Source organism: Dendropsophus ebraccatus, chromosome 3, assembly GCF_027789765.1.
Source record: "Dendropsophus ebraccatus isolate aDenEbr1 chromosome 3, aDenEbr1.pat, whole genome shotgun sequence".
Lineage (NCBI taxonomy): Eukaryota > Metazoa > Chordata > Amphibia > Anura > Hylidae > Dendropsophus > Dendropsophus ebraccatus.
The window spans coordinates 175,374,567-175,395,940 of NC_091456.1; the positions used below are offsets into that span (position 1 = coordinate 175,374,567).

Here is a 21,374-nt window from a genome sequence, read left to right on the forward strand (position 1 = left end):
TGAACCTTGCCTATTTAAAGGGGTTGTCCAGGTTTAGGAAAAAAAACAAAAACATGGCCACTTTTTTTCAGAAACAGCCCTTCTCCTGGCTTAAGATTTAAAGAGACTCTGTCAGCAGGTTTATACTGTCCTGTCTCAGGGTAGCATAAACTAGTGACAGAGAAGCTGAACAGAATGATGTATCACTTACATTGTTCTGTGAAGCTGATCCAGAGATATCCTCATGACTAACATGGACAATAAGTAGTCCTCTCCATTATGTGCGTGAGCCCAGTAGTCCTGGATATTCATGAGAAGCAGAAAACTCCACCCACCAGCTGTTGATTGGCAGTTATCTATCCATGCTGTGTATAGGTGGTCAACTGTCATCAGCAGCTGGAGGGCGGGGAAAGGGGTGTGTTAAGGATCCTATTCTCCTGCATATTAGGAGAACGGCTAAACAGAATTATGTAAGTAATACACCGATCTGTTCAGCATTTCTGTCACTAATTTATGCTGGCCTCATTTAAGGCATCATAAACCTAGTGACAGATTCCCTTTAGGCAGGGCCCACTTAACAGTGTCATCCTCTACCTCCAAAGTAGTGACACCACTACGTGCAGGTAGGTTAGTTATATACCAGCAGTTAGGGGAGGGTGACCCTATTATTGTGCCTTGTGAGTCATGTATATTTTGCCTACCTGTGTACATTGGCATCCCATTATAACAGGTTGCATCAGACGGCACAATAGATAGTGTGAACCTACCCTTACGGTCAGTTAGTCATGTGGATGAATAACATTATGGGCCTATGGATCACATGGGGATTGCACAATGACTTGCATCTCATTACCCACCCATGTATCCTCTACAATTATAGTGATGCCAAATAAACTACACAAGTTCCTACTAGTAACATGTCTACATCACTTCAGGTGATTCATTTTAGTGCTATACTGGTATGAGGCGTGGAAGGGCTGATCTGCAAAAGACAATGACTTAGAGCGGAGGGGATGTTCCAAAAATGAAAGGAATTAACATGTCCGACTTAAATGCTGCCTGCAGGTCCATACGAGAACATCCAAGATCATGAATATATTTTCAGCTCTCGCCTTGGCTCACTAAGGAGTTCTAATGTTTCCTGGAATGATTATGGTAACACTGACACTAATTCTTGTATGGGCAATGATGAACATAGGTTAACATGTCCCCAATGTCTTCCAAACCCATATGTACAGTTTATTATTCCTGCCTATAGGGGGCGGTAATACACTCCTGGACACATGTATGTGATTATATTATATTATTATATTACAGCAACCCATAACTTTTGGGGGGGGGGGGGGGGGGGGGGAATTGTACAAGGAAAAAGAGGCTCTAGTGCCCCTTTGGGATAAATGGTGATCAGGGAAACATGCTTGTAGGTGGATCAAATAGCTCTATATCTGGGCCATCTAGATTCACCATGTGCTTGTGCCCTCTTGTAACCATTGCTTCCTACACCTCCTAACAGATTGGTCAGAACAGGCCTAGATGGGGGGCAATTTTTGTTGAACTCAGTCAAATTGGGGGAGATTTATTAAACATGGTGTAAAGTAAAACTGGCTTGGTCGCCCCTAGCAACCAATCAGATTCCACCTTTCATTTTCCAAAGAGTCTGTGAGGAATGAAAGGTGGAATCTGATTGGTTGCTAGGGGCAACTGAGCCAGTTTCACTTTACACCATGTTTAATAAATCTCCCCCATTGTCTTCAGGTGCATTATACAGTCAAGTGTAGCAACCAATCAGATTCCACCTTTCATTTTCCAAAGAGTCTGTGAGGAATGAAAGGTGGAATCTGATTGGTTGCTATGGGCAACTGAGCCAGTTTCACTTTACACCATGTTTAATAAATCTCCCCCATTGTCTTCAGGTACATTATACAGTCAAGTCTAGCAGTCACCGATCTCTCACCAAGATTTATGACTTATTTGTGGTGCCGCACGGGATCCCGGCCGGAGCGTATACTGTGTGAATACGCTTTGTCCGGGATCCCATAGAAATGTAGGCAATGTTCCACACTGCATAGCGATGGCAACAACGGCCATACTTTTACGTAGTATGAACATAGCCGGAAATACATTTCTCCTGGTATGCATCATATAATTATATGTTCTTCCTATAGTATGGGTGTTTTTTAAGCCTATGTTGCAATAAAGACTTGATAACTCCCTCTTTGCTCTTCTTCCTAGCAGTATATGCATATGCAGTATCTGTTAAACTCCCATTATATATCCAACAGACTTTATATGAACTTAACATAGACTTATATTTTTATTATATTTTACTCCTCCGCTCCCCCGATGCCCTTTTGGAAGGCTCTCTTTGGGGCAGAGTAAGGGTCATTTTAGTAAACGAGCACAGATCTGCTAGATCTGGACCTATTAGAAGGCTCCGTCTATCACTCTGTGTAAAAGAGACAATGATCAGATCATCGGCTGATCCTTGGTTTAGGTTTGGACCTAAAATCATCCGTCACCGACCACGCATTGGGCAATTGTCAACCATCAGCCACGCATTGCTATTACACGTAGCTGACAGACCGCTCAGATGCTGCTGCCACCAGGATCGGGAAGCTGCAGAGCACAGGAGAGAAGACCAGGGGTGGGGAGATACAAGGTGTTTGGGCAAGGGCTGCATGGACATCGTTAACGATGTCCATGCAGCCCTTGCTGCCTGATTATCGGGTCATATAATAGGTCCAGTAAACGAGCGCCGATCTAGCAGATTGGCCCTCGTTTACTAAAATGATCAGGCCGTAAAATAGGACCCAAAGTAGCCTCCGAGAGCCTTCTAATAGGGCATTGAGGGGGGGCAAAGGAGTAAAATATGACACAAATATAAATCTATGTTTCAAATTCATACATAGTCAAGGAGTGTCTGTTGGATATATAATGGGGGTATAACAGATACTTCTAGGGAGAAGAGCAAAGAGGGGGTTATCAAGTCTTTAGTGCATCATAGGCTTAAAACATTTATATTCTAGGAAGAATATAAGATTATATGATTCATACTAGAAGAAATGTATTTCCAGCTTAAAGAAGGATGACAAATAGGCAGTGCACTCTAGAACAGTGGTGTCAATCCTACAGACCTCCAGCTGTTGCAAAACTGCATGATGGGAAATGTAGTTTTGCAACAGCTGGAGGGCCTTGATGTGACCTAGAAAAAGCTGCTCCCCTATGTTATGCTTAGTACAGGGCCAGGGAGGATGCTGCATGACTCGTTAATCTCCTGCTTAGGCCCTGCACTTGGCATAATGTAGTGGATTAGGTTTGCCAGGAGTGCTCCTTTAAATCTTTTATGAGATGTAGGACACTATTAGCAAGATTTATCCTCGGCTTATTACAACCTACGTGTCCTGCCTTAATGGGCAATTTATCCTTCTGCCAGCTGTGTATACCTCCTATTATCATCCCCTCCTGAGGTCGCCTCCTATGTCCTAATTACACATGACTACATTGATTTAACAAAAACTGAATTTCATTTAAAAAAAAAATTCAGATTTGTTAGAATCCAAACTTTTGGAATTTAATTTTGGATTTCTTTCATCCCTACTCCTGTACACTGGGCAACTCAGAAAAACGTATCAATGCTGTATGCATTACTTCCCCTCCTTATATTCGCCCAGCCATGTACTGTTCCCATGCAGCACTTCCCCTCCTTATATTTATATAACACCCAGCCACACAGGGCTTTGTACAAGAGCAGGGACTCCAACCTTTAACAAGTGTCCCTGCTCCTGTACACTGAACAACCCAGAAGAAAGTGCCCATGCTGTATGCATTATTTCCCTTTGTTATAATAACCCAGCTATGTACTGTTCCCATGCATTACTTCCCCTCATTATATTCACAGAACACCCAGCCACACAGTACACTGTACAAGAGCAGGGACTCTAACCTTTAACAGGTGTCCCTGCTTCTGTACACCGAACAACCCAGAAGAATGTTCCCATGCTCTATGCATTACTTCCCTTCCTTATATTCACCCAGCCATGTACTGTTCCAATGCATTACTTCCCCACCTTATATTTACAGAACACACAGACACAGAGTGCTCTGCAAAAGAGCAGGGACTTCAACCTTTAACAGGTGTCCCTGCTCCCCTACACACTTTACATGGACAACCATTGCGCTTTCAAATCCGAATCGTTAACCGTAACAAGATCTCTCAGGAAAAAAGCGCTGACTATTACTCAATAAATTTTGCAGCATGTGCATGCAATGCTCTGCGAGGGATCTGCGTGCACTGCGGATGTGTCAGCTTCAGCAAAAGAGCAGTAAAGCATTCCTCTCCCTTGTTCCCAGAAGCTTTTTTTTAAAAAAAAAAAAATTGTCACCAGAGAAGCAAACGCTGTAATTTATTAATGCTTCTCCGCCATCCAGGTCACCTGATTCCCATGTGAATGTTATCTCAGGAACGAACATGTGAACTTTGATTCCTGGGGCCTGTCAAGCTTTCCCTGCATGCTTTTTAATAACAACTCTAGAGGTCAAACGCTATCCATCACAGCAATCCTGCAAACAATAGGCTTTCTTTCCAGCACAAAGGAAATGCACTTTGTTTCAACATTGCCACACAAAAAAAAAAAAAACTTTTGGTTTTTCATCCTAGGAGGTTGTTCTGACTAATCCTCTACAGAAATGCCTTACATTATAAAGGTCTAGACTGGGATAATTACCAGCTAGCTCTACAATGCAATACTAATACCTGACACTAGGGGGCGCTGTTGCATTGGCTAAATTACATTTTGATTGCTTTTTTTTTTTTTAGCAGATTAGAAAATGGAAGGAAGTGTTGTGTTTTTTCTGTGTCATCTGACAGTGGGAACTGTTTATAAACACAACTGGAGACAATATAGCTAATGGTGGAAGCCTGAGACTGGGCTGATACATTGTATCCCAGGGTACTGGGGATGGCACTGATGAACACAGACTGAGCAGAAGTTGTGGATAATGAAGCTATATAAAAAAAAAAGTGCAGCACAACCGAACCTGGCAGCTGGAGGATGACCCTGATCATTGGGTGCCCTGCTTCCTCTCCACGCCTCTATGGGTTGGGGGCTGGCCCCTTGCTTGCTACAGACTGCAATAAGCCGGGTGTAGGGCAGGAAGGACTTGCTAGTCACTCCTCCTTCCATGAGGCTGTGGGTTTGTGTGAGAGTTGAAGCAGGGAGAGCTCCCAGGGACTCACAGTTTTGGGGCGTCCTCCATTGAGGGTTGTGGTGGTGGAGGAGAAGAAGAAGAACAACAACAACAACAACCCTCCCTCCAAATCTTCTGCATGGATTATTGCTTCTTCTGAGGATCTAGAGTTTAGCTTCCTGCAGGACTTACCTGTGCTATTGTTACACAGACCCTTCCTATCTCTTTACACCTTCCTCATTGGATCCCATCTATTGCATTCCTATGATCTAGGGCTGGTAACCCCCCCTCTTCCTCTTGGACCTCCATGGCGACTGTGGTGGAGCCCATCTTTGGACTTTCAGAAGATGAAGTAAGTGCAAGTCTCTGCTTTATCTCTAGCTGCTTGGGTCAGGTTGCAAGTCCATGGTGCCTGATGTGGTTGACACTTTGGGTTTTATTGTAGCATGTCCCTGTGGAGGATGTGAGGACCTTGTCCAGCTGCTGTGGTGGGTATACAGCCAGGGATAGGAGATGCCAGGGGGGCACCTGTGCCAGGGATAGGGGGGCACCTGTGCCAGGTCTGGCTCTTGTCTCTGAGCTTCTTCTAACTGCATTACAGGAAGTTTCTCTGAAATGATCTGGGATGTATCAGTGAATGAATGGTCACTCTGCATTCTCTGCTCCCTGTATATCCAGGTGTATATGTGTATGTGTGTGTGTGTGTGTGTGTGTGTGTGTGTGTGTATATATATATATATATATATATATATATATATATATATATATATATATATATATATATATATATATACACAGAGCCCTTTCACCCATTGGATCTCTAATATTACCAGCTTAAAGGGGATGCGTGGTCTTAAGTTTCAACCAAAATGACTGTTCCTTGGGTTGAATTTTGGAACAGGTGATGACCGATCACCATGGTCTGGAAGACCTCAAGCTTTATATATATATATATATATATATATATATATATATATATATATATATATATAACACTTCACCCATTGGATCTCTAATATTACCAGCTACTGTGTAAAGTTTCAACCAAAATGATTGATCTTTGGGTAAAAATTTGGAATAGATGATGTCAGATGACCATGGTCTGGATGCCATCAGGTGTGTGTATAGATAGATATAGCCAGTAGTTGATTCTATGGGCGTTAAATTAAAGCTCTGTCACCTTACCCCCTGTGTGCCTGGTCACCTATGGGCTATATGGGTATGGCTGTATCAGCATTAGGATTGGATGATTGTTTATTCAGTGGTTGTTCAACCATCAAACTACTTCTATCCAAGATTCTTGAAGGGGGAGAAGTAGCTATGTACATTATGGGCAGTGTTCACATGTATTTTAAGCCCAAAGCAAGAGTTAATGAAAAACACAGAAAAGGGCGATAATTTATTTCCTAGGAGTTTTTCTGGGTTTGTTATGCTCCTTTTTGATCCAAATACTGTGTGTGTGAACATGGAGCGAGAGGATTCGCACCCTTCCTTCTAAGTCTGTCTATCTAAAATCTCATATCAATAGACTCATTCGTCACTCTATAGAGGTTGTCACCCAGCTCTTCGAAAACCCTGAATGTAACCATCTTGATCAGGCAGTGATGGGTATCCTGGGGAACTCTGGTTAGTTAGGCAGTCACTACCCAATAAAGATGAATGATCCAATGGGGGCGCTAAGTAGTTACATAGTAAGGGTAGGTTCACACTGGGTATTTCTCGCTGAATTTCCAGCGGATTCTGCATCAAAATGCATGCGGAAACCTCCAGTAATTCCACCCATAAAAAAATCAACATTGTGAATGTACATTGGCTTTAATGGGCTTTTCGCTTCTTCTTTCACACTGAGGAATTTCTGTGATGAAATTTCCGCCGTGGATCTGCTTTCCACCCGAAGAATTGACATGTCATTTCTTTTGGGCGGATTCCGCTAGAGGAATCCTATAGCAGCCAATGGGGCTTGAAATTCTGCTTTAATTCCGCTCCTATTTTGCCAGAGCTGAACAGGGGAGGAGTTTCAAGCAAAAAACTTTCCTCTACAATTCCTTGAGAATTCCTCAGTGTGAACCTACCCTTTGATTGAAAGAAGACACATGTCCATCAACTTCATCCAAGAGACGTTCTATATTTCTATGCAATAATGTTATATTGGGAGCATATTCCTCACCCAGCTTTCCCAGGATGAGATATAACTGGAAGTGTCCATATGGAACAGTATAAGAGATGCATTGTAGGGTTAGAAGATATCCTTGCGGCATAGAGATGTGGTAAATCCTGAGCACCTGATGATATATTAGAGGCTGGGGAGTGTCGGTGTGGCCCCCTCCCCATTGGGCTGGGTGTGTAGACATACATGTGTGTATTAGGTGCTGTAGCTGTAATCCATGCTCTTCTTCATAGCAGCTCCTGGAGAATAGGATCACATAGCGTGCAGCCCGGAGGTCAGGGGATGCTATGGAGGCTTAATCTGTAGGATTTACCAGACAGCATAGATTGAGGAGACCAGCACAGCCAGGATAGTGTTAACCTCTACACCACCAGACTTCTTCAAGTCTATCAAACACATGAATATAAGAAGATGGGACATTCCTAGTAAGTGCCATGTTCCTCATCTCCACTGCTACCCCTATGGATCAGAACTAGGTGGCATACAGGCCTACATTCCCTTCGTCACGTCTACTCTTACACTCCTAAACAACCAACCTGTCCTTGCATGTTGTTGGGAATATGACAGTTCTTCCTGCCCCTGATGTTCCTGATGTTGAAATATTGCGTCTGGATAGTAGACGTACCCAGACGATAATATATGGACGCTGGTATTCACACTGGTAACACTATAGCCAGGGGCTGTTCACATTATGCTTCGTCTGTATGTCAGAAGGCCATAAGTAAGGAATATTGTGACATATAGTGCAGTGTGCCTTTGGCGTAGCCGTGGGGCTCAGTAGACCGCCGTCGTCTAGGCGTTAGTGTCCTGTATATAATATATAATATATCTCTGAATACAGTAGACCTAACAGTCACAAGTGGCCTGTTGGATGTGTATATATATATATATATATATATATATATATATATATATATATATATATATATTATAAAATTAGTGTCATTTACCTCTTAGTAATGCTTACAGATCTAAATTTGTCATGGTTCTTGGTCGTTCTTGCTGCTGAAGCCTATGGCGATCGGTTGCTATGGCAGGAGGATGCTGACAGGTTCACATATCATCTGATAGGTGACCATGGTTACGCTAAGTTATAAAGTGAAGCCCTCTCTGTACAGTAGCTCTCTGCTCTATTAGAAAGGATCCTTCCCAATTGTTCATATCCCTTAATATAGTGTTCCCTAACGTGTAGCTTTTCAGCTGTTTTAAAACAACAACTCCCATCATGCCCTAGCAGCCTTTAGGTCTCTGCTCTGAGTAATGGCGAGGACCCCCCAATTGTTGATATACCCTAACAGGGCATTCCCTGACCTTTAACTCTTGTCATTATACCCCAAAGCACTCCCAACCTATGGCCACCCAGCTGTTGCAGAACTACAACTCCTATCATGTCCTGACAGCCTTTGGGTTTCTTCTCTGAGTATTAGAGAAGATTCCCACCCCCCACAATTGTCGATATACCCTAATATAGTGATCCTCCAGCTGTTGCAAAACTACAACTCCCATCATGCAGTGCCATCCTTGTCTCTCTGCTCTGAGTAATAGAAAAGACCCCTAATTGTCGATATACCCTAATAGTGTTTTCCATCCTGTGACTCTCCAGCAACTACAACTCCCATCATGCCCTGACAGCCTTTGGCTCTCAGCTCTAAGTAATTGACTAATAAATAGAACCCCCTCAAATGTTGATATACCCCATTTTTAGAGCATAGAGATAAGGGCATGCCATGATGGGAGTTGTAGTTGCTGGAGAGTCACAGGATGGAAAACACTATTAGGGTATATCCACAATTACAGGTTCTTCTCTAATACTCAGAGCAGAGAGACAGGGGTGACTCCTTATGATGGGAGTTGTAGTTATGCCACAGCTAGAGAGTCAAAGGTTAGGGAACACTGTATTAGGGTATATTGAAAATTTAAAGGGGTCTTCTCTAAAAGAGTGTCCAACTCCTGTCTCTCCAGCTTTTGAAAAACTACAACTCCCATCATGCCCAGACAGCCATCTTAAGTAATAAAGAAGACCAGCTCCAACTATCAGTATATGGCAGGGATGGGGAACCTTTGGCCCTCCGGCTATTGCAAAACTACAATTCCCATCATGCCTGGACAGCCAAAGTGAAGCTTTGTCTGTCCAGGCATGATGGGGATTGCAGTTTTGCAACAGCTGGAGGGCAAAAGGTTCCCCATCCCTGGTATATGGTATTTGTCAACCTCCATAGGTTGCAAAACTACAACTCCCATCATGCCTTGACAGCCATCCTAAGTAATAGAGAAGAAGACTACCTCCAACTATCAGTATATGGTATTTGGGGACCTCCAGAGGTTGCAAAACTACAACAACCATCATGCCATGACAGCCTACGGCTGTCATGGCATGATGGGAGTTGTAGTTTTGTAACCTCAAGATAACCCTGCCATAATATTGCCCCCATTAAAAAAGTAAAAATGACCCTTAATGACTTGCTGGGAGTTGTAGTTCTCCCACTATAACCAGGCTGGATGACCTGGGGGATTAGATGCGGCCTTTGCAGGGTTTTTAAATACTTTATAACGTGTCAGCTGGATGAGGTCTGGGGCAGGAAATCAATAATGTGATGTGTGCTAAGAGGAGTGATGAGCTGTCTCCTGTGTGTCTTCTCTGCAGACCAGGCACTGGCTGGCAGGGTGAGGAGTGCAGGCATTCTGCAGCAAGACAAGGCTGAATTCAGGGGGAATAAAGCTCAGGAATGAATCCCTCCCCTCTAATGCCTGTTATCCAGGGCTAAACGCTGGAGAATTCCTTCTGGAAGTGCGTGCGCGCACTCGGCTCTGCTACATCACTGTTCGCTTCCTGCATGAACCGCTGGCTGCAGAGACTCTGGAAAGAGGAAATGTTGTTCAGTAGGGATTGTCCCTGAGATTACTACGAAAGTAACACGCTTGTCATATTTTCTCACTGATGTTTTGGCGTGGCGCCAGCTACATCGCACTACAGGAATAGTAGAGCTGACTTTATTATTTTACACTTTGGAGCGACATCTTTCAGGCATAATAAGTTGAATTGGCCACCAGACCCACCTTATTATTTTAGGACCTGTGGATGAAAAATCTAGTGGTGACCTCTGACCCGTCTGTGATGGGAGGGTGAATATTGTATACGGTGTATATAAAGTAGCGTGCGACTCTTCCCCGATTTACCTCTGACCGCCTTTATGGTTTAGATACAGGATTAATCTATGTAGCTTGAATCACTATGTAAATACTTAACTATTCTGTATTGATCCTGAGTTACATCCTGTAATTCTTTTATTAGAAAAATAGAAAAATTAACAAACAAGGCGTATCTGGCCATAACTTAAACATAACAGTAAATTACATAAATAACAAATAATAATGATAAACCATTATAATAGTATAAAGCAAAATGAAATCTTTAACCTTTTGCCACCAAGCCAGCCCAGCATTCCTACTTAACAAAAATAAATAAATAAATAAAATAAAATAAATAAATAAAAATGTTATCAATCCAGGCAAAATAAGCCATAAAACTTAAACTACAAAGCCATCCTCGGCTGTAATCATAACTAAAGAGAAGCCACCCTGGCTAAAAAAAAACTCCCAAACCTGGGTTATAGTAAATAAACAAAACATAAACACACACATACAACCACCTCTAGACCAACACACGACCACCTGATACTACAAACAATAACTATACATGAACTGAAAATGAAAGCCATCCAGGCGTAACCAAAAGAAAGCTTATAACATATATCAGTATAAGAATAAAATACTAACTAACTAACTGGTTATTCCAGTACAACACTCGGGCCCGGCTGCCCTGAAAAACTAAAAAGGTACCTAAACCAGTAACAGCGAAAGAAAACACACAACAATTCTATCTATTACCCACGTGCCCCTCCACCTTCCCCTAGACCCCAGTGTGAGCTCAGTTCATGGAGTCAAAGTTCAGTCCATTTTTGGTGTCAGCTCCATTCAGCCCACACCTTCCCACAGACCCCGCCCCCCATATCCCCCCTCCCAACCTATTCTGTATCCCCTCATATATACAATATATACAATGACTATTATGTCCATAAAGCTCACATGGCTTATTCAGCCATAACCCTGCCTACACTTATCACAAAACATATATTAACATAAACATAGCACACCATAATAACATAACAGAACAATATTATACACAATTATAATAAGGCCCAAATTCGGTAGCCTGTAAGCCCTTTATACCTACTGCTGACCAGAAAAACAAAACAAAAATCTAAAGTGGCATGCACCAGCCCTCCACCGGGATCGGAGGATGGCAGACCGGGTACCAGAAATTTATAAACTATCCCTTACTATCTTACCCTACTCTCCCCCTATCTCTAACCCTAAGTTTAAACTGACCCTACACGCTTTCCCTACTGCTGTCCCTACCTGCTCTCTCCCTAACCATAATTATGGCACCTCACCCAGTGGGCTCAGTACCTAGGGCACAGCAAAAGAAAAACCTCTCCACAGGAGAGAAGCCCTACTGGTACCCAGCCTGCCATACCCCAAAGACCTGATCTTCCCAAGGTCACCAGTGATGTTCCTACAGACCTCCACCTCGGAGAGGACTCTACGCTGTGTAGATACTAGACACCGTGCGTTCCACGTGTGGTACCTAACCACTAAGCTGACTAGAAATAACGTGCAGCGATCTCGGCCACCCAGGTTCCTGAATGCCCCATAAGCCCACTCCGGATAGGTGAGGCTGAGTAACTGACTCCAACCTATGGAGGCGCCCACCCTGGTGTAAACCCCTATATTGAAGGGACATTGAAGCAGGAAATGATCCATACTCTCTAGCGTATTACCACACTCCTCACGGGGACACCCCCGATCATCGGAGCTCCTGCACTTCAAGTTGTCCCTCACATATAGCTTCCCCTGGAAACAGCGCCAGGCCAAATCCCAAAACTTCTGAGGGATCCGTTTCGAGTTTAAAAGACTAAGCCCAACCTCTAGATCCTGGCCTGGGCAGTCCCTGAGCGCCAGGGGCTTCTGGAAATGGGTCAACAGAACCCTTTGGTCAAGGAATTTCCTCGACTGAGTCCTGATCTCCCACATTCCCAGACCCCACCGACGTACCATCTTCAGAGTCGGTGTAGCGTAAGCCGGAAGATATCCATGGGGTGTACGAAGGTCCTTCACTCGCCCTCCGGTCTCCCATTCCTGGAAGAAAGGCCGAAACCATTCCCTGCAGGAGAGTACCCACGGAGGAGCCCTCTCTTTCCAGAGGTTTGCGATGTTAGCTTTCAAGAAGGTGTTCACTAAGAACACCACAGGGTTCACCATAGACAAACCCCCTAGTCTCCTCGTGCGGTACGTAACCTCTCTCTTGACCAGGTTCAGCCTATTCCCCCATAACAGCTGGAAGAACAGGCTGTAGATCCTAGTATAGGAAGCCTCTGGCAAGATACACACACTGCCCAGGTAGATGAACAAAGGGAGCAGGTACGATTTGATCAGGTGTACCCTTTCCCTTAAGGTTAAGGACCAACCCTTCCACTGGTCCACCTTCCGAGCGGCATTCTGGAGCCTACCATCCCAGTTTTTAGTGGGGTAATCACCCTGGCCGAATGTAATGCCTAGGATTTTTGCCGAGTCTTGGGGCTCTGGAAGGGTGTCCGGGAGATCAAACTCGGGATCTCCCCCTCCCAGCCAGAGACTTTCACACTTATCTGGGTTGATGCTGGACCCAGATGCCTCTGAGTAGCGGTCCACCTCCGACATCACCACATCGACCTCCTCTCTCGAGGACACAAAGATAGTGACATCATCAGCGTATGCTACCACTCTCAGGGTGGCTTCTGGCTCCTCCAGGCTCATCCCGACCCCTGCCAATGGTCCACAACCAACCCTCCTAAGGAAAGGGTCGATCGCGAACACATACAACAGTGGGCTCAAAGGACAGCCCTGGCGAACACCAGACCCAACCTCAAAAGAGCGGCCAGACCAACCGTTCACCAGCGGGAAACTCTCTGCCCCTGCATACAAGATCTTAAGCCAATTGACAAAAGTATCTGGTAGGCCATATCTCAGAAGGACAGACCAGAGGTACTCGTGGTTCACCCGATCAAATGCCTTGGCCTGATCCAAGGACAGCAAGTACCCCTTCCAAAGACCCGCACTACTCCGCTCCACTGCCTCCCTGACACTAAGGACAGCACTTAAGGTGCTTCGGCCTGGAACAGAGCAGTGCTGAGCCTCCGAAAGGAGCCGGGGTGCAAACTTCACCAGCCGATTAAACAGTATCTTGGCCAGAATCTTCCTGTCCACATTGAGAAGAGCTATGGGCCTCCAATTCTCAATGCGGCTCGAATCTTTACCCTTTGACAGAAGAATCAGGGCTGACCTCCTCATTGACCTTGGCAGAGCGTCCGAGGAAAGACACTCATTGAAGACCTCGGTCAAGAGGGGAACCAAGAGGTCCCTGAAGGTCTTATACCACTCAGATGTTAAGCCATCTGGACCTGGCGACTTCTTGAGGGCAAGCCCTTCAATCGCCAGTCTAACTTCCTCTTCCCTGATCTCTTCTGCCAAAACATCAAGAGAGGGGTCTACCCCTGGCTCAGGAACGGTTTCAGCCAGGAAACCCGACATCACATCTCGATCTAGATCCTTCCTCCCCAAGAGGTGTGAGTAAAAGGATCTGACGACCTCCAGGATCCCTGATCTGGACCGGTTTAGAGATCCCGTACTATCAACCAGTCCAGTCACAATCTTACTACTCACTGACATCTTACAGTTTCTGTAGGGGTCGGGCGAGCGGTACCTCCCGAAATCCCTCTCAAAAACTAAAGATGCGTGCCTATCATACTGACACCTCATGAGCAAGGCTTTCACTCTGGAGATCTCCTCTCTACTACCTCCAGTCGAGACGAGATGCTCGAGTTTCCTCCTCAGGCCCTGATACACACGATACCTATTCAGGGATCTGAGGCTCGAGAGCTGGCGGAAGAACCTCGCAACCCGCTTCTTGAATATCTCCCACCACTCTGACTTACTACTACATAGGCCCAGTAGAGGTACCTGACTCTGAAGAAAATCCTCAAAGGACTGTCTTACCTCTGCTTCTTCCAGGAGGGACGAATTCAGCCTCCAGTAGCCTCTACCCATCCGGGGGGTCTCTGAAACATTCAGGGAAAACAAAATTAGACAGTGGTCGGAGAACTCCACCTCAACCACGGACACTGCGGAAGAGACGGCTTCCTCCTTTAAATAAAACCTGTCTAATCTAGACCTGCAGCTACCTCGATGATAGGTGAAACCCGCGTGGCCCGAGGGTGTCCGGATGTGGGCATCCTCTAGGCGAGCTTCCCTAACTATACTAATCAGGGCCATGCTATCATAAGCCAGCTTGTCTTTGGCGCCTCTCCTGTCCTGAGACCTCGTGATAGTGTTGAAGTCTCCACCAAAGACCACCTGCCGACTCGTAAAAAGAAAGGGCTTAATCCTCATAAAAAGGCTTTTACGGTCCCACTTAGTCTGTGGGGCATAGATGTTAATGAGCCGGAGCTCTTGCCCCTTCATGAGGACATCCAAGATCAGGCACCTCCCCATTTCCAACTCGATAACCCGTCTACATTCTACAGGAGCGGTAAAAAGGACCGCCACCCCACTATACGGCTCAGCCGCAAGAGACCAGTGTGAAGGCCCATGCCTCCACTCTCTCTTGGCTTTTATTAGAGAGGCTAGATCTGTCAACCTGGTCTCCTGCAAAAACAAAATGTCGGCGTTAATACGACCGAGAAAATCAAAGGCTGCAAATCTAGCTGTATCCGACTTAATGCTGGCACAGTTAATGGATGCCAGCGTCAATGGGGTGAGTGCCGCCATCATGGGTGATTGAGTTGGACGGCCTTAAACCCCTACTTACTTGTTTTCTTTCCCTTTTTCTTTCCACCCCCTTCAACATCAGAGGAAGACCCCTTAGATGGTTCCTTAGACCGTTTTAGAGAGGTGGACATATCCATCTCTTGATCTTCACTTCCACCACCTGAGGCCACCTGACCCCCTGAGGAAAGTACCTCTGGGGGAGCAGGCTCGGCACCTCCTGGAGGTTCCTCTGCCCTAGACACCAGTCCCTCAACCTCCCCCTCTATAAATGGAGAGGTTCCTTCACTGAGGGACTGATATCTGTTAGATAGACCGATCAGAGGGGGGTCAGTCGGAGCTTCCTTTGACATCTGGCCTTTAATAATTTTTTGGGAAGACGAAGAAGTCGCCTTAGATTTTTTAGGCATCTTCTTAACATTCTTCCTTCTGCTGCGCTTAGGTTTTTCCTCTTGCCATCTCCCTCCATCCTCATCCAGACTTTCATACTGGGAAGAACCTGAGGAGATGGCTATAGCCTCGCTTTCCTCTTTGCGCAGTCTCCCCATCTCTTCATCTAGTTCAGCGCCCCCCAAAGCCTCAGCCTGACCATCTGAGCCAACGCCAGGAGCAGGACCCTGGACTACCCCGACCATCTTGGAACTTCCAAGGTCCTTGCTCCCTCTGCGCATTTTCTCTCGCCTAAGCTGAGTGGGGCTCTTACGCTTTTCCTTGTCAGTTCTCTTCCTTGGCTCTGGTGCTCCCTCTCCTCTGCTGGTCCCCTCCCCCGCTGAGGCAACCTCAGGGCTCTCCCCAGCTCGGGTGGCTGCAGCATAAGAGAAAGAACGGGGACACCTACTAAATGGGTGACCAAGGTCACCACACAGGTGGCACCTAATCCGGCCACAGGATGCAGCAAGATGACCCTCCGCACCGCACAGTGCGCACATCTGCTTAGAGCAGTTTGCGCTAAAGTGGGTGGGATCACCGCACCTGTGGCACAGCTTCGGTTGCCCCTGGTAAAAGACCTGGATTCTGTCGCGACCAAGGAAAGCGGCTGATGGTATGTGCGCAACAGTATTGCCTGAACGTTTTAGACGGACTGAGAACGTCCAGGCCCCAGACCAGATGCCATGCTGATCTAAGTTCTTCCGGGGAACGTCCGTCACTTCCCCGTACCTGCCCAACCAAGTCATGATGTCATAACAAGAAAGTGATTCGTTACGTGTCAAGACGGTCACTTTCTTTACCATGCTCTGGCGAGATATCGCTTTAACAACGAAATCTCGCCATCCGGGCTCGTCCTTCACCAGCTCATAATTAGACCAGAAAAGTTCAAGCCCCTCTGGTCTTACAAAGCTGATGTCGAACTCAGAGGAGCCGTAGGGGTGGATCAAGGCAAAGATGTCACTGGCCTTGAACCTCATCTGGAAGAGAAGCTCCACCACCTTTCCTCTCTGTGGGCACGCATCACTGCCTCTCCATACCAGACGGGCCACGTTCCTACGGCCCACCTCCTGCCCGGGTGTTGGAAGCGACCAGACCACTTCCCCATTGTTCTCTCGGAAGGCTCCAAGTCCATGTCTTTCTATGTAGAAGGACAAGTCGACCTCCCTCCCCTCTACCTGGAGCGTTCTATCTCCTTTCCTAAGTGCCTCCAGAAGGCGTCGTTGCAAGTGACCCTCCCCAGGGGGTGGAAGTGAAGATCTCCCTGGACCTCCGGCTGCCGCAACATTAGCGTAACTCCTGACGGCAGCCGGACCCGGCCCTGACTGACTAGTAACCGCATTACCAGAATATACCCCAGCAATATCTGCCCTGAGAATTGCCACCTCTCCAGTGGCACCTGAAGGGTTAACTTCACCACTCCTAGCATTCAAACCACTCACATCCCCATTATGCACACCACTACTACTCCCATCAATAACACCACTCCCTCCCCCAGTCTGCACAACATTCATGCTACTACTACTACTCCCCCCATCCGTCACCTCCATACACTCAGTAGCTGGGCTGGCTTTATGGATCAGTGTGGCAGGTTTTAGCACTGTTTTTTGTGTCTCAGTCCCAACAGTTTCTTTAGCTGCGGATGCCATGACAGGTGACGCACATGGCCCCGCATCACTACAAACTCTCCCGCTGAAACCCATTATAGGCTCCAATGTTCTTGACCTGGGAGAGTTGCTTATTACGTTCCCACAAGATGCGCCTTCCCGCTGCGATCCCACAGAGCCCACAGCAGGAGACACGGCAACCGGAACCGCTGTCAGTCCAGGTAGATGTGACATACTGGAACTTTCCGCACCAGTCTCTGATGCCCGGGCACCCCCCACAAAGGAGCGTCCTGCAGCACCCAAGACTCCCGAGAGGTCCTGAACCTTCCTGTCCGCCCCTTCTTTACTATGGCCGCCCCCACTACTGACACAAGCAGGAGCGGCTTTCTCCGCCATTTTGCCATCTCTCTCTCCTCCTTGCTGGCCCCATTCCACATCAGAAATGGGGACTGGCAGTGTAGAGGAGTCACCAGCCGCCCGGACTGACTTCTCAGCCGCCCCGGACTGCTGGAATGGAGTGAACACAAGACTCACACTCTCTTGCTTTTTTGCGGCTTTTCTTTTTACCGGAACATCCTCACCGAGATCTTCTCCAAAGGTGAAGGCCTCCATCCTCAGGGGGGACTCCTGCCTGACTATGGCCTGTAGTAGTCCTCCATCTGACAGACCATCATCATCATCATCATCATCATCCTCATCAGTGTCTGGCAGAGCCACCTGCGCTGCCATAATGCTGTAGCTCTCCTGCATGCTTTGGGGGGTACTTTGGGTGACATCAGAGGGGTCCTCATTCATCACACAGTCCTCCTCCTTACACTCCACCAAGTCCTCAGCTTTTACAGCCTCCTCAGCCTCCATTTCTTCCTCCTCTCCACTACTACTCTCCCCATCTCCTGCAGCATCACCCCCATCATCCGCTCTGCTGCTAGGGGATTTCATAGTGGCAAAGCGATCCTCATTGCGCAATTTCTCCCTGAACAGGTCGCTCCCTTCTAGGATGGCCGCCCTCCTCTCCTCTATCCCCTTTACCTGGGCACTCAGGGACTTGATCCTGGGAGAGAACTCGGGCTTCTTCCTCTTGGGAGCTGTATTCGCCTGGTACCTCAGAAAGCGCAGATCTTCTCTTGCTGCCTTCAGTTCTTTCCCAAGCTGTTCTTATTCCGCAAACTTAGCGGTGATGCGGAAGCAGTATGTGCTGGCAGACTCCTTGGGGCCTCGCTCACCCCACATCTCCACCGGCTGACTCCTGGACACTGCTGGAGTTTTCTTAGCTGCAGATTTCTTTCCTCCATCACTGGAAGCCATTGCCTGGGGGCCAGGGGCCACATTGCTGCGGACCCTTCCAGATCTCCTCAGTCCACAGGCTGGAGCGCTGGCCGGTAGCTTTTCCTCTCCACCCCCCGCCGGCCTGGTTCGGGAGATGGAGGCCTTGGATTCCCGGGGATCCATGCTGAAAGCCTCTCCCCAGAAGCCTGCCACACTCCTGGGAAAGGCAGGTGGAAAATCAGCCTCTCTCTCTGGAGCTCAGGAGCACAGACGGACACACCTACACACACTGAGAGTGACCACACCCGCCTATCCTCCAGTCTACTCCAGAGCTGCACTCACTATTCTGCTGGTGGGGTCACTGTGTACATACATTACATTACTTATCCTGTACTGATCCTGAGTTACATCCTGTATTATACTCCAGAGCTGCAGTCATTATTCTGCTGGTGGGGTCACTGTGTACATACATCCTTTACAGAGACTGGCTCACATATTGTACCACCTTCCAGAGCTGTATTCATAATGCTGCTGGTTGTTATCGGAAATAGTTAAAACGTCAGTTTTTTTTTTTCTCTATCCGATCCAGTTATTTAGTCCTGATCACTTATATAGTGCCTGCACATACCATGTTGCTGCACAGAGGTTGTTCTCACAATCTAATCTCCGCACCTCCAGTGTGCACAGTCTATGGCTGTATAGTGGTTATTTACATGTTGCACCACAGATCACAATGTCTTATGATGACATACGTTGTGTAAGACACGTTCTGTGTGCTGCTTGTTCTTTCACCTTATCCCTTTTACTAAATCATTATAATAATTGAGATTATAAGTTGTAGATACTACTTGTATAGGTGTGTTGTGTTTGTTTTTTATTTATTTATTTTTTTTAATTATGATGCGTGTCTCCTTTTTTAAAGGGGTTTTCCATTCAAACATAACTTTTGATATGTTGCTGCCCATGGTAAGACTAAAAATTCCTTCCATACTTATTATCTATTCAGTCTCCTTCCCCCAGTTCTCAGCTGCTGCTTTCTGCTAAAGACATAAAAAACTGTGTGAACTTTTCTCTCTGTCTCTCCCTCCTTTCCCCTCTGATGTCACAGGTCCCTGATTGGCTTTATCTGCAAATTTGTAGCTTCTTTGTAATGCTGGGAGGGTTATTCTGAGGTCAAGTTGCTAAAGAACTCAATGTGATTAATCCTCCCAGCATTACAAAGAAGCTACAATGTTGTAGATACAGCCAGTCAGGGACTTGTGACATCAGCCGTCTCAGAAGGGAAGTGGGAAGAGGAGGGGGACAGAGAGAAAAGCTCACACAGATTTTTGTGTTTTCAGCAGAAAGCAGCAGCTGACAACTGGGGGAAGGAGACTAAATAGATAATGTGTACGGAAGGAATTGTCTGTCTCACCATGGACAATAACATATCAAAAGTTATGTTTAGGGTATAAACCCACACACCGTATACGCAGCGTATTTACTTCTGCGATACGCAGCAAATACGCAGCATATTAGATCTAAATAACTGAACACAGCATCAAATCTGTACCAACAAATCTGCTGCGTATTTGTTGCGTATCTGCTGTGTATACGGTGTGTGGGTTTGTACCCTTAAAGCGACTCTGTACCCACAATCTGTCCCCCCCCCCCCCAAACCACTTGTACCTTCAGATAGCTGCTTTTAATCCAAGATCTGTCCTGGGGTCCGTTCGTCAGGTGATGCAGTTATTGTCATAAAAACAACTTTTAATCCGGCAGCGCTGTGTCTAACGGCCGGGCTTACGTTTGTATATCCATTAGGCTGGCACAACCTCTCTGTCCTTCCTCCCCACCCTCCTCATCATTAGGAATACTCCAGGAACATTTACTGCTGTTTCAGCTTTGCACAGGTGTATTAACGATCCAGCCCATGTTCATTATACACACAGGTGGGGAATAGGAAGCAATCTGCCTGGAGCATTCCTAATAATGAGGAGGGTGGGGAGGAAGGACAGAGAGGGTGTGCCAGCCTAATGCATATACAAATGTAAGCCCCGGCCGTTAGACACAGCGCTGCCGGATTAAAAGTTGTTTTTAGGACAATAACTGCATCCCCTGCCAAGGACAGATCTTGGATTAAAAGCAGCTATCTGAAGGTACAAATGGTTTTGGGGGGGTCAGATTGTGAGTACAGAGTTGCTTTAAGTGGAATACCCCTTTAAAAAAGTCTTTCCAGGATTTTGCATAGATTACCTATCCTTTCGACTGGCGATCGGTGTGTGATTGATGTGGTCTAAAACAATCAGCAGATCATAGGGACATCTATATGCTCTTTCCAACCTCCATCTAGATAAAAGACCCCTGGCTGGGTCCACACTACGTTTTTGCAATCCGTTTTTTTTCCTTCCGTTTTCACAACAAAAAAAAAAGGGAAAAACTGATGGAAAAAACGGGTACAGTTGTGTGCATCTGTTTTGATCTGTTTTTCATTAACTTCCAAAAAAAATTATCAAAACGCATCCGTTTTTTTTTAACGTACACAAAAACGTAGCTGACCTTACTTTTGTGTGTGTTAAAAAAACTGATGCGTTTTGATTCGTTTTTTATTATAATGGAAGTCAATGTAAAAACGGATGCACTCAAATGCATCCGTTTTTATATTGAAAAACGTGACATTAAAACATTAAAAAAATTAGAATAAAACAATAACATAAAGCAAAACCTATGAGTTCCCAGGCCCTTGCGCTGATGTCATCGCATGCAGAAGGGCGGCTACACAATGTGAAGAAGAAGAAAATCTGCTGGTAGAGACCTTGTCGTGTGTCTATGAATAAAACCTGCATTTCTTCTTTAGTCCTCATGTCCCATGGTTATTGTCACCATCATCATCCTCATCA

The 21,374-nt window shown here is 46.1% G+C and overlaps 1 protein-coding gene across 2 annotated transcripts in view; it reads left to right on the plus strand.

The window, feature by feature from the left end:
- The first annotated feature begins 5,265 nt into the window (after window positions 1-5,265).
- Window positions 5,266-21,374, plus strand: part of NEDD4L (NEDD4 like E3 ubiquitin protein ligase) — a 248,052-nt gene continuing 231,943 nt past the window's right edge. For both annotated transcript variants that reach the window (XM_069963179.1, XM_069963180.1), the window contains exon 1: window positions 5,266-5,518. In XM_069963179.1, the coding sequence (XP_069819280.1) occupies window positions 5,474-5,518 (45 nt within the window). In that variant the 5' untranslated portion in view covers window positions 5,266-5,473. The remainder of the gene's footprint in view (window positions 5,519-21,374) is intronic.